At 34.1% G+C, this 14,079-nt stretch overlaps 1 protein-coding gene and 1 pseudogene across 2 annotated transcripts; both read left to right on the top strand.

Annotated features, from left to right (window-relative positions):
• The first annotated feature begins 3,867 nt into the window (after positions 1–3,867).
• LOC145039919 (uncharacterized) lies at positions 3,868–6,798 on the top strand. Its single transcript, XM_078987915.1, has 5 exons — positions 3,868–4,216; positions 4,310–4,437; positions 4,541–4,636; positions 4,891–5,278; positions 6,542–6,798. The coding sequence occupies exons 1-5, from the start codon at positions 3,868–3,870 to the stop codon at positions 6,796–6,798; spliced, it is 1,218 nt and encodes a 405-aa protein (XP_078844041.1).
• Positions 6,799–7,396: 598 nt separating this feature from the next.
• On the top strand, positions 7,397–9,110 carry LOC145038695 (telomere repeat-binding factor 1-like; annotated as a pseudogene). The gene is made up of 4 exons (XR_013679499.1): positions 7,397–7,546; positions 7,636–7,849; positions 8,222–8,306; positions 9,034–9,110. The product of XR_013679499.1 is annotated as a telomere repeat-binding factor 1-like (transcript).
• The last annotated feature ends 4,969 nt before the right edge of the window (positions 9,111–14,079 follow it).

Genomic DNA, 14,079 nt, shown 5'->3' with positions numbered 1-14,079 from the left:
TTATCAACTTGGTAGTTTCAATATACCTCTTACATATACAAAAATATATAGGTTTATATATTTATACAAGTTATAGAACTTGTATCTTAGGCTCATACATGTGTTTGTGTAAATTACCCTAAGATTTATCAACTGTTTAAACAAGTATCGTACACTTTTACATTTATATTATCAAATATACTTGTTTATCCGTTTATTCATATCTACAGTTGTTAAGTACACCATTGGCAGATAACTTTATCTGTATACCCGTATGTATGTTTATCCGTTATCCATACAACTTTGTCACTATAAACTTTAACTAGATTTCATTATCTAGATTATCTAGAAACCACAGTTTAGATTTCTATCTTTATCAAACATTTCCAAACATAATTTTACTTGCAACTAAGACAATACTTTTTAGATCATATTAAAAGTATCATTGTTTCAGAAAATTTGTGACACTCACCAACCTTTGTGTTGACCCTCGAACTTACATGTATTCTCAAGAGATCATTAGACAAACATTCAGACAGAAGATTGATCATGGATTACAGACGACCTAGCTATCTAGTTTTTGTTATTTGCTTACCTGTTTAAGGCAACTAGTGTACTATTATTATCTTTCAGAACCATGTATGCAAACTTAATGATGGGATACAAATGTTGTTTTATTTATCGTTGTACTTGTGTTATATATTCAGTTTATCCGTGATCCATGAACTTTAGTTACACTCCTGGCATGTTCTGTCGAGGGTGTGACACAAGGGCAAAATGACAATGAAGACGAAAAGGATGAGGACGGTGACAACGAGGTGGATGAGGAAAGTAACGACGAAGCGGGTGAGGCCAGTGACGATAACGACGACGAGTAGTATTTCTCTATGTTTTAAATTTTTATGTTTTTTTAAGTAATGTAATATTTTATTTGGTATGTTTTATGTTTATTTTAGTAATTTTGGTTTTAAATTTCTACGTTTTTAATTAATGAAATATGGTTTTATTTTTTATGTTTTCAAAATATTTATTTATGTTATAAATTATGTTTTTTATTTAATATAATGTTAAAAAAAAAATATTGTGGAGTGGTAACCATTTCCAATATCTAATGGGTTGGTGGTGAAGTTGACGTGATACAGAGATGACAACACTTTTCTGATGGGTTGATGGTGACCACTTCTTATAAGTTTAGTATACAAATAGAGTTTTGTTACATTGTTTCATTTCATTTCGTTTCTCATTTTATTTCTTATTCCATCTTATCATTCTTTTTCATTCGAACATATTATTATTTCAAGCTACTAGCGAAAAGGAAAATGTTTATTGTAAAAATATAAACAACAAAATCAGATCACATGATGATATGAATACAAATAGGTTTTTACTACCATAAAATAACTAATAATATTCAATTTGCTATTTGGCTTATTTATGTTTTAGTCATACACTAATAAACAACTTCTGGATTTTCATTACACTATTGGATAGTATTTCAACGATCTAACATTCTAACTTGTTTGGATTCCAACATGATAAAATTTGTGCATTTGGTTCTACATGGCATTGGACGATCCGTCTATATTGACAGAATTACTCGGAAAATCCACTTCACTAATATAACAAAAACTTAAGTGTTTATTTAGCTATTAAATATAATTAAAAACAAATTAAATATTATTTGTTATGATTTTATGTTTTGATTTTGATTTGTCAATGGTAACTATTAGCTAAGTGTAATTTGGTTTCAAATATATTCAAGGCCGGTGTTCAAGAAAGCCCAAAACCCCAAACTGATATTGGGCCCATGTGATCACCCATTTTGTTTCAAGAAGCCGATGTGACAATATTACAATACTAAAAGCATAAGCAAATTTAATTTTCCCTTACAAATATAGGTTTGGCCACAAAGTCATAATGTGTTTGTTGTCTGTAAAAAAACGACTACATGTCAACTTGTGGAGTTGATTTTACGAAGCAAAATGCCTTATGATTTGTTTGGAAAGCAAAAATAGTAAAATACGGCTACTTTTAGAAACTTGAAATATTCCCCACAAAAGATTATGGATGAGACCCAAGTATTAGTATTTAATTGGGTTAGGAATAAGATTAAATGGCCTAGTGTAGATTGCCTGGTTTGCTGTTTTTCTTTGGATTTGGCTTGTAATATGTGACTTTTTTAACGTCTCACTAGTTTGTTTTTATAAGTTTTCTCGCCGAAGGAAAAACATATTTGGGTGGACTTCAACGTCTGTTTGATATTTTGTGACTTTGTGTGGCATTTAAAATGGTATAATTTATATGACATCTAACTTGGCATAATTATCCAAGTTGAAATCTCTTCAATTGTGTAATGAAAACCGAAAAATAAGTTAGTTTATGTATTGAACACAACAAGAAGATATATGATTAAAAGAGCATACTGTATATGATTTGAGTATTACTACAATCATTTTACGACATTAACTCGTTATTAAAATATAACGATTACTTTTTATCTTTTGATTTGGCAAAGGTAATAAAATGTAATATGTATTGAAATATATTCTAAGGGTTTCTAGGTATTGCACAAATAGTCCGTCTTAGGTTGGTTTTGGAAGATTCGATCATTTTTATGACAGGTCTCATGGTCTTTGCCTTCGTTTATTTCGGTTATGATACAAGGGTTTTTTCGACTTCGGTTGAAATTCGAGCTTTTTTTCGTTCCAATGATCAGTGGCGGATGTGTGTGGTGCCCGGGGGGTCCCGGGCCACTGCTCCGCTTCGATCCGTTAGGGTTAAAAAAAAATCTATTGGGTGCACCGGCTTCAAATTCGTTCAGATGACACTATACTTTCGAGAATTCGAGACCCAAAAAATAAAAGTATAAAAAAATGCTAGTCCAACAAATAAAGAAAACTAGCCCAATACCTCAATTTAGAATTAGCCCAAATGCATTTTGAGTTTGTAGCCCAAGTTGCTTATTAAGTTTTTAACCCAATAGTATTAGCCCAATACCCCAAATCTCTATTAGGTGTCCATGGGCATTTTTTGAAGAAAAGAAATCGGAGTGTTGGCCTAGTCCCCGATTACAGGAAAAAAAACGGCACTGTGAAGACGTGAAGTGAAGGCTATTGACGAAGAGGAAGAAATCAAGCATTGGGACTTGCTTCTTTCAATCGATTTCAACCATTCAAGTGTTCAACCATTCGATTTTGTTTGGCTTGGCTTGACAATCCTTTCAATTCTACAAATATAATGAAACAAGTAAGTATTGATAATTTTAGATTTATGAAATTAGTCAAATTAGTTGTTTTTTTGTTGAAATTTCTTATTGTATAGGTGAAATTAGTAGTTGTTAACCTTGAAATTACTTGTTTACTTGAAATTAGTAGTTGTTATTTGTTAATCTTGAAATTACTTGGAGTCTTTAATGGCTTATTTGTTTGATATTGAATTGTTAGGATAAAATTGGGTCTTTTTTTTGGAAGAACAAGCATCAATAAATCAAGTGTTGGAGAATCCTCCAAAAGACCATACTCCAATGATTTAAGTTTTGAAGAATCCTCTAAAAGACCATGTCCTTCTAATCAATCATTCCCTTCGGTTTCTAATGTAAATCCACAATCTACAACTACTCAAATTACAAATGTTGAATTGAAAGATCTTCCAAAAGACCCGGGTGTAAGACCCAAGATTACAACTTACCATCCAAATCAAAGAGATGAAATAAGGAAGACATATTTACTTCAAGGACCTTGTCAACCAAGGGGTCATATATTCCTTTCAAAGAAAATAGGTTCAAAAGAAAGACGTTTTGTTGTTAAGTGGTTTGCTGACTTTGATTGGTTAGAATATAACATAAAAGAGAACAAAGCATTTTGTTTATTTTGCTATGTATGCGAAGACATGGTGGGAAAACAATATGGGAGAGATGCATTTGTTTCACAAGGTTTTGATAGTTGGAATAAAAGACCATCATTGAGAGATCATATGGGTGGTATTGATAGTTTTCATCACAAAGCAAAAGAAAATTGTGAATTTTTATTGAAAGAAAAACAATCTATTAGTGCAGCCTTCAACAAGCAAACCAAGATTGAGGAGAGTAATTATAAACTTCGTTTAGGTGCTTCAATTTGGTGTTGTAAATTTGTATTGAAAAATGGTTTACCATTTCGGGGTCATGATGAGTCGAGTGACTCTCTTAATAGAGGGCTTTTCTTGGAGTTATTATCTTTCTTGAGAGACCATAATGAAGGCATTCACAATGTTACCTTAGAAAATGCTCCTTAAAATAATCAAGTGACGTGCCCGAGGACTCAAAAGTAAATTGTTGAATGCTTTTTAACAGAGATAGTTTCAGATATTTGCAAAGAAATTGGTAAAGATGTGTTTTCTTTATTGGTTGATGAATCGAGTGATGTATCAAAAAAAGAACAAATGGCCATAGTTTTGAAGTATGTCGACAACCGTGGAGTGGTATCTTAAAATATTTCAAGACACTAGATTTCGTGTTTTACTTACATTTGATGTATGAAATTTTACACCTCACAAACGTATTGTCAAAGTATCTTCAAAAAAGGATCAAGATATTTTAGAAGCGGCTTCTTTAGTTAAAGGGACAATGGACACATTGAAGTCTTTAAGAGACACGGTGTTTGCTAAACTTTTATCGATGGTATTCTCTTTTTGTCAAAAACATGATGTTAATATTGTGGAGATGACGGAAAATTATGTCACATCAAGAGGCTGTAAGACTAAAGTTACTAATCAATTTCATTTTGAAGTTGAAATTTTCAACACCGTCATGGATATGCAAATTATAGAATTCGGGGACGGATTTAGTGAACTTAGCACCCAATTACTAGAATGCATGGGGGATTTGAGTCCTTGTGATTCATTTGCTAAATTTAACAAACAAAGTTGTTAAAGTTGAGTGAGTTATACACAAAAGATTTTGATGATGTGGAGAGGATGCAACTTGATGGTGAACTTGATATATATTATCACGCTTTGCATAAAGATGAACGGTTCACTAGTTTGCAAGGAATTTTCGACCTTTCTCATTTGATAGTGGAAACGGGGAAACATCGGTCTTATCCTATGGTTTATAGGTTGTTGAAGTTGGTTTTGGTTTTACCCGTTGCAACCGCAACAGTTGAAAGATGTTTTTCAGCGATGAAATTTTTGAAGACGGATTTGCATAACAAACTAGGTGATGATTTTTTTAACGATGCTATGATTTCTTATGTTGAAAAAGAAGCACTTATGAAAGTGAAGATCGAAGATGTAATGGATCGGTTTCAAAAAATGTGTACCTGTAAATGTCAAATTTGGGTATTAAGATGTAATGGAATGATTTGATGTACTAGTACTTTTAACTTTTTTTTATGTTATTATATTCGGACGAAAAAAAAATTATACCACTGGTGTGACAACTTTCTGTGTCCGCCACTACCAATGATAATATCGCAAAATTTGGCCTACTCTTCCTAGTGCTTTGAATTAAGTATTTACCAAAGTGATTTTCTGAAACCGATCAAAAAATTGGAAGTAGTTAAGCTACGTCAAATTGGCCCCAACTCGAAGTAAATCGGTTCAACTTGATCAAACTGGTTAAACTTGGTAATTTTGATTTAATTTAAAAAATAAATAATTATTGTTAAATAATTAATTTAACATATATTATAAATTTATTTATTTATTAAACTTTGTGTTGTTGAATTTTAATTTTGTTGAATTTAATACAAATTGAAAAAAAAAAAAAAAAAAAAAAAAAAAAAAAAACCTAAGAGTTAAATCATTGCTTCAATATTAAAGAATGAATATCAAGTTTTGAAATAGTTTAACACGTTAACATTTGAACATATATAATTACTAGGTTAAAACCCGTGGAATCCACGGGTGTTGATTTTTAATTGAATTTAAAAATTAATTATTTAATAAAATAATATTTAATTAATTTTTATAACATATGAATTGTAATATTGCATTTTTCAATAATTATTTGATTTGTAAGTATTTAATTACAAACTAAATGGTAAGTATTTAATTAGAAATGGAGATTTTTGAAAACCCTTATTTTTTGTGCATGATTCTTGATGCATTACCAATGTGTGTAATGAAATTAACATAAAAAAACAATACGTAATTATAAATAAATAAAGTCATATGATGGATTAAGTATGATTTGCTAAAAATGAATAAAATATGCTACAAAAAAAGTTGGCTACCAATTAGATTAGAAAACTTATGAATTATGATAATGCATATTTTAATAACTTTGTGATTTGTACGTGTTTAATTACACAGTAAATGGTAAATAACAATTATGTAAGAATCTTATTTATATTCCATTAACCATAATATTAGATTTTAGAAAAGAAATATCATTCTAATAGTAAGCATTTACATGTGAAAGCACATGTAAAACGACATAAAATTAAAGTTGTAAAAATTGATATGTTAGAAAACATACAAAACAAAGTAAAAAATGAATTTGTAATCTAATTACAAAGGAGGGGCTGAAATGGTTTAAAAGAATCAGTGAGATTTGAGGTTAATTTGTCAATAATTTCCGTAGGGGACTGTCTTGGTCAAATTCATAAAGTGGAGTGGCTGAATTGGTCGATTAGACCAAAAATTGAAATTAGGGAAAAGGGGTCAGGTCTCCGTTTTCTTCAATTTGAGAAAAAGAAACAATCGATCGAAGAAAGGGATCTAATGGTTTTCGATCAGGAAAAGAAGCAGGGGGAGGATCTCTGGGGTTTCGCTGGACCGAAGGAAAAAGAAGAAAAGAAGCAGGAAGCTGCTATCGATTCTTGGTGGGTGAAGGTTTGAAAAGTTGAGGACCTCCGATGTTCGAATGGTTCGCAGAAAAGTGAAGAAGTAGCGAGCCTACTTCTTTTCTGCTCTTACAGTAATATGTGAATGAGGATGGGGGAAGGTGGGCGTCGAGAGAGAGAGAGAGAGAGAGAGAGAGAGAGAGAGAGAGAGGGGAAAAGGTCTTCGGTCCTCAGTTGGTCCGAGAAAAAGAATTATGATTGAAGGTAGGAAGTGGGTCGGTCTTCTGTTCATATACACGAATTGATTGGTATTTGAGCTTGTAATCTATGTAATTGTACAAGTATCGATGAGAATTGAGGAAATTAGGGTTCCTTTATATTTTCTTAGCTAGCAGAGTTTCGTTGTACTTGTAGTAATCGTGCAGGAGGTCTTTTGATGTATTTAGTTGTTGGTTATCTTAGTCATATCTGATACATAATTACACTTTGGTGACCTAAGTTTCAGATGCCTAATCCATGTGTTCGATATGCTCGGTGAACATACAATTAGTTGATCATTCTCCTGACGTGTTTTATAAAAATAACGCTTAGATTGTAGTACGGAATTGATGAATATGCTGTGCAGGTAGAACTTGCTAGTCTTGATTGGCTTTATGGGTGCTCCTAAGCAAAAATGGACATCTGAAGAAGAAGCAGCTCTAAAAGCTGGAGTTCTTAAGCATGGAGCAAGAAAATGGTGCACAATTCTTAAAGATCCAAAGTTTAGCAGTGTGTTATACCTGCGCTCGAATGTGGATATTAAGGTTTACATCTTTTCAAATGGAATTTTCTGCTGGAGGTTATTACATATCTGAAATTTTCTTTTAATCGTTGGTTCATTGACTTGGATCAGGACAAATGGAGGAACATGAGTGTAATGGAAAATGGATGGGGATCTAGGGAGAAGGCTAGGTTAGCCCTGAAAAGAGTGCAACATGTCCCTAAGGATGACAACCTTCTCTCACTCACAACTGCTGACCCAGTGATGAAGACTCGGGTGATGTGAGGCCTCTTCAGTCCTCTAGTGGTTCTCCACAAGTTGGTGCTTCAAAAAGATCTATGATAAGGTTAGGCCCTATTTCTTTGTTCTTTTTCACACTAACTGTTGTATGGATAAATGATGATGAATTGTTGTATGGATAAATTGATGTGTGAACAAAGACTATTTCTTTGTTACATTGAATAAACCTTCTGAACGACAGTAAATGATGATTGTACCCTTTGTATGGAACTAATGTTGACATCAACTGACAAATAGCTACAAATATCCCACATACATTGAGGTATATGTGTTACCAGAATGGCAGATTGATTATATAATGTGCTGTTTATTATACATTAGGGATATCTCTTATGAATCATGGTTATTTAGTCTATAGGAAGATGATGTTATCAATAGTTATAGTGTATGACCATTTTACCTTTTGTGTCATTAACAGGCTGGACAATCTTATAATGGAGGCAATAAACAACTTGAAGGAGCATGGTGGCTCTAATAAGACTACCATTGGCACATACATAGAGGTATCTGTGTTATATTGTGTTTTTTTAGCTTTTAACTTTTAGTTTCTTTTTAATCAGCATGTTTAATAATAGATAATGGGAATATATAGTTCAATTGATTAGTTTATTACAAAATTATACTTTAAATTATTCGTAAAAGATACATATAAAGACACATCGATTAAAACAACAATGGATGAAAGAGGAAGATGAATACATCTTACAGTACTTTCATGCATATGTTAAATAGACATACGTAAAAGTAAATCCAATATGCATCCAATTTAATAAAGAGAAAAAGCAGGAGAATGGAGAGTAAAGAAACCCCAAAAGATGGTATAAAAAGAGATAGAGAGAAGTCGTATATACAGATAGATTACATATTAAAGAAAACTAACCTTAAACCTTATTAACAACGATTGAATGAAAATGATCGAGTTAAATGGATCTGAAATGATTAATCTAAGATTGGATGTAGATAGGTGTAGGAAAACAATGAATGAATGTAATAGTCAATTATATAGCGAGATTATGAGAAAATTAACTTTTGCAAAGTAGTCTCATAAGCAGAATCGTGGATACCAAAGCATGTAGATCTTATAGTCATTTATATGGGTATGCATTTATTTCCAGCAGATTTTTTGTGATTTACTTACCTGATAGCTCGATAATTTTAAGAATGCTGAAAAGAATGAATATATTAGATGGATAATAGTAGTATTTTGAAAAGATAATTTTAAGAATGCAGATTTTTTGGGATTTAATCACGGGAAATTATTTAATTTCCAATCACAATAAAAAAACTTCCATATAAATTGGGTATTTTGAATTTCAAATTTGAATAACCGATTTTTGTATATTATTTGCAAATATTTTATTCATTTTAAAATTTTGATTGCATTTTTTTACTGCAGTTTTTTCCGGATTAATTTCCTCTATTTGAAGTGAAGGGCATTTACGTAAATGGACCTGAAGAAAAGAAGCGGGAAAACTATATTTTGGGGGTCTGGGAGACTGATACGTGACACTATTCTACTTATTTATTAGGATAGGGGATTTTGTCATAATGTTAATGAACTTATCGTACTTTTTTTTATTGATATTCATATATGATATTAAGTTAATCAAATATTTGTTTTAGTTGGTATCATTAAAACCTGATTTGATAGTTAAAATTTTTTGATACCTTTATTTCATCTCGTAAATTAGGTTGAACACACGTAGGTTTCAATTATGGATTTGTCACTAACCAACAACTCTAAGAAAACATAAAAAATTAGAATAATATCATATATTCTAGTCGGTTTATAGTATTAAAAATGTTTATTGTCACTGTATCCTAACAAAGCTAGGGATAATGGTTTAAATGGTCCCTCGTGACTATTTTTTGCATTTTAAATGTTACCCATTTTAGCAGGTTAAACTGTCTCGTCACTTGCCAAGTCAGCAGGTGAGTGAACCTATTGAGTTAATACTGAGTTGACTCGATGAGACACATGCAAAAAATAATTATTGCCTTTAATTTCTACCAACACCCTACCAACCCTTATATTGTCGATTGAGTTTCACATATAGTCTAAAATTTAAAGGGGACACACGCATGTGGGGTTTGAAGTAAAACAACCATGAAATTTGTTTACCATATTCGGCCAAACAACCATCAAGAAGAACCCCTTAAAAAGCAATAATGTCGGCTCCACCACCTTCACCCGCCTCTTTAAATTCTGGTAAAGATATCAACTACAATGTGCTCCATTCAATCTTCTATGAATGTGGTCAGAAGATTTCAGAAAACCAATACGAAATGCAACAGTTAAAGGAGCAGCTCGGACAGGACTATATCGTGTGCATGATCGACCACGTTAATCCCCAACACAAGTTGGATGACCATGATCAGAAGTTTAAAGTCGTTGGTGTTGCCATAGGTGGCATGATGGTGGGGATTCTCTTGTTGCTGGTGGTTGTGCTCCATTTCGTTCCTAAGCTTGGGTGATGGGTGGATATGAAACAATGGTGGTTCGTGGTTAAGAAGTTTAGTAGTATGCATATTTTCTGTTTTTTATTTTTATATTTGTTTTTTAGTGATATATGTAAAAGACCTGTCTGAATGACTATGTCTGAATGACTGGCATTTTTTATGTGAACTACAATGACGAATGAAAGACCTGTCTAAACAATAGGCATTTTAACATCCCCCTCTGGCACATATCACAATATTGTCCGCTTTGGGCCACTCGGCACGAGGACTTCCCAAGGGGTCACCCATCCTAGCACTACTCCCGCCCGAGCACGCTTAACTGCAGAGTTCTTATGGGATCTGTTGCCCTCACGACTTTAAAACGCGTTGTGTTAGGGAAGGTATCCACATCCCTTATAAGAAATGCTTAATTCTTCTTCCCAGCCGATGTGGGATCAGATCTAACCCACTTAGAGGGGTTAAATCTGATCCCACATCGGCTGGGAATGAGAACTAAGCATTTCTTATTAGGGATGTGGATACCTTCCCTAACACAACGCGTTTTAAAGTCGTGAGGGCAACAGATCCCATAAGAACTATGCACTTAAGCGTGCTCGGGCGGGAGTAGTACTAGGATGGGTGACCCCCTGGGAAGTCCTCGTGCCGAGTGGCCCAAAACGGACAATATTGTGATACGTTCTAGAGGGGGATGTTATAAATGGTATCTGAGTCAGGGCATGGGTCGATGTGTTCGATGAGGACTTTGAACACTATAATGGGGGGTGAAAGTGGGTTAGATCTGATCCCACATCAGCTGGGAAGGAGAACTAAGCATTTCTTATAAGGGAAGTGGATACCTTCCCTAACACAACGCATTTTAAAACCGTTAGGGCAGCAGATCCCATAAGAACTCTGCAGTTAAGCAGTCCTCGTGCCGAGTGGCCCAAAGCGGACAATATTATGATACGTGCCATAGGGGGATGTTAGAGCCAGGGCACGGGTCGATGTGTTCGACGGGAACGTCGAACCCTATAATGGGGGGGGGGGGGTGAAAGTGGGTTAGATCTGATCCCACATCGGCTGGGAAGGAGAACTAAGCATTCCTTATAAGGGGTGTGGATACATTCCCTATCACAACGCGTTTTAAAGCCGTGAGGGCAGCAGATCCCATAAGAACTCTGCACTTAAGCGTGCTCGGGCGGGAGTAGTACCAGGATGGGTGACCCCCTGGGAAGTCCTCGTGCCGAGTGGCCCAAAGCGGACAATATTGTGATACGTGACAGAGGTGGATGTTACATGCATTTTGTTAGCTTAGGTGATGTTCTTTGTTCATTGCATATGATTGTATGTACTTGTTAGTTTTCATAAAAAAAACTCTGTTGAAAGTGCAATAGAAATGGGAAGAAGGAAAAAGTGGGGATATTAGTAACCCCACGTGCCTTGCACAATGGGGGTAATTTAGTCTTTTACACGTACTAGCAATTACTTAAAAGTTTCTTCTTTACATACTTGTTTCATTCTAGCACGTTGTTTTCTTCTTCAAATACTCCCCACTGTGAAGCTAAGGCTATAATAAGAACATCACGTACTACCAATAACCCAGGAATGCCCTTTTATGCATGTCCCAAAAAAGTAATTTACTATTTGTTCAACTTCTGATGTTAACCCTAGTTTTTTTTAACATGTACTAATTCAAGCAAATAGTTGGAATCAGGATGCTCGTTCAGGTTTTATAGCTTGGGTTGATGAAATGCAGTGCAACAATGAAGATGTGATCATAACTGGGTTGTTTAGGTCGAACAAAAAGCTTAAATTTAAGGTCTTTATGTTGAAGTTGTACGTAATATGCGGTTGGGTATTTTTATGTTTAATCATGTATAAGTTGTAATGAAGGTCATTTGAGTTAAATTATGAAGAACTTATAATGTACTTTGTTTTGGTTTGTATGTTTAACTTGTAATATACTTTGTTTTAATTTGGCTATTGTATTACATTAAACTTAATGTCTTAATCCTTACAAGGATCCTACATCTTATTCAAGGATCATAAACAAAGTATTAGACCACTTACAATGACCACATGTTCCCTTGTAACCTAACCAAGTTAACATTGATTCCTAGAACTATTAACCCAATGTTCCCTTGGGTAACATGCACCATGCACGATCAAGAAAACAAGTACATATCTTTCTTAAACAAACTAAGCTTATCAAAAAAACATAAGTAGTACAAATCATGCCCAAACAAATAAACAAGTACATATGTTTCTCAAAGAAACAAAGTCGATACAAATCCAAACTTAACAACCTAGTACAACCCAATTCCAAACATAACAACTAAGTCTAACCAAACACAACCAAGTTAAAACATAACAAGTTAAACGAAATCAGATCCTAATCATTAAGGTCCAATAGGTTTTCATTGATATCTACTTTCACATATTTTCCCTTCACCCTCTTAGCAAGTTTCATCTTGATGATTCTCTCTGATTTCTTTCTTTTACACTTACCCACTATTTTGTCTCCATTTTACCCTTCATGCACTCATTTTGATCCACTGCTTCCTACACTAACACCTTATGCTCCTTCACTAATTTCATTGACACCCGTTCCTTCACCATTTTCATTGACACCTATTTTCCTTATTTTCACATTTAGTTTTGGCCTCCTACCAACTTGAGGTTTTTGCAATTGAGGTAGTTCAGCTTTAGGACATGTAACCTTGTTATGCCCTACTTTTTTAAACATACTGCATGGTATTTTTCCTTGCCTTAGACACGGTGTGTATTGGGAGATTTTCTGATGCATCTCTTTTTCTGTTAACTTTTGGTCTACCTGGAATTCTTCTCTTCATTGGTGGAAGAGGTGGTACGAATTCAGTAGGTGGCCACATATTGCTACCATTTATCCCATGAATTAGGTACTTATAAGTGTTCTTGTACACTACCACCATAGAACATTGTATACACATAACTACCAACATTTCTATTCAAAAAGGATATAGTTGCAACTAAATGCACGCATATATATCCATTAAGTTGCCACATTCTACAAGTACAAGTCTTCTTGTCCAGGTCAACAACATAGGACTCAACTGTAACATTCGGACTCCCAGGTATATTATTTGTGTGTTTAATTTTGAGATTTATTGAAAGACTCGACGAGTTGTGAGTCCAACTCATCGAGTAGAGTCAAGTTGACCGTGTAGGAATAATGAATGGACTTGACGAGTCAGAGAGCTGACTCTCTGAGTTGGTGCTGTGTAGTGAAACCCTAACTTCCCGGGGTTGGGGACTATATAAGAGAACTTATGCCCTCATTTCCGCCTCACCAGCTGCCTAACCTTCATGTGTAAAACCCTAAACATGTGTAGTGAATTAAGAGAGTCTTAGAAGCTAAACTTGGAGTAACCTAGTTCATCTTTTGATGAGAAGAGGAGATTATCCAACAAGGAAGCAAGAGAATCGGTTGGATCTAGTGTATCTTCATGCAAGGGCTTCAGTCAGAGGTAAAAGCTTGCACCTTTATCATTTATTTACCTATATCTCATTATTATAGAAGATTAAGGTTACTACCACCTTTTGTTGGGACTTCAAGCATATAGAGTTATCATGGGATTTAGACCTCAGATCTGGACCTTATGAGGTCCATAAAGTCCAAAGGTCCCAACTTTATTCATCCATATGAGGGTTATTGTGCTTAACACCTTGTGAGAGCATGTATTGGTATGTTGGAGCAAAATACCATGCATGAACATAAAGATCGAAGCTTTATGTGAAAATTGAGTCTTGAGACGCTAGATATAGTGTTTGGAGTGGTGGATCTACTTTCAATCGACT

Source organism: Lactuca saligna, chromosome 4 (assembly GCF_052625555.1).
Source record: "Lactuca saligna cultivar CGN05327 chromosome 4, ASM5262555v1, whole genome shotgun sequence".
Lineage (NCBI taxonomy): Eukaryota > Viridiplantae > Streptophyta > Magnoliopsida > Asterales > Asteraceae > Lactuca > Lactuca saligna.
Note: the sequence above shows the minus strand (reverse complement) of the source record. Positions and strands in the feature narration are given on the sequence as shown.

Coding starts and splice junctions, on each gene's coding strand:
- LOC145039919 (XM_078987915.1), top strand. CDS start 3,868: ATGGTGGGAAAACAATATGGGAGAGATGCATTTGTTTCACAAGGTTTT. Junction 4,438..4,540: donor ATGTCGACAACCGTGGAGTG/GTATCTTAAAAT, acceptor TCTTCAAAAAAG/GATCAAGATATTTTAGAAGC. Junction 5,279..6,541: donor GTTTCAAAAAATGTGTACCT/GTAAATGTCAAA, acceptor TAATTTCCGTAG/GGGACTGTCTTGGTCAAATT.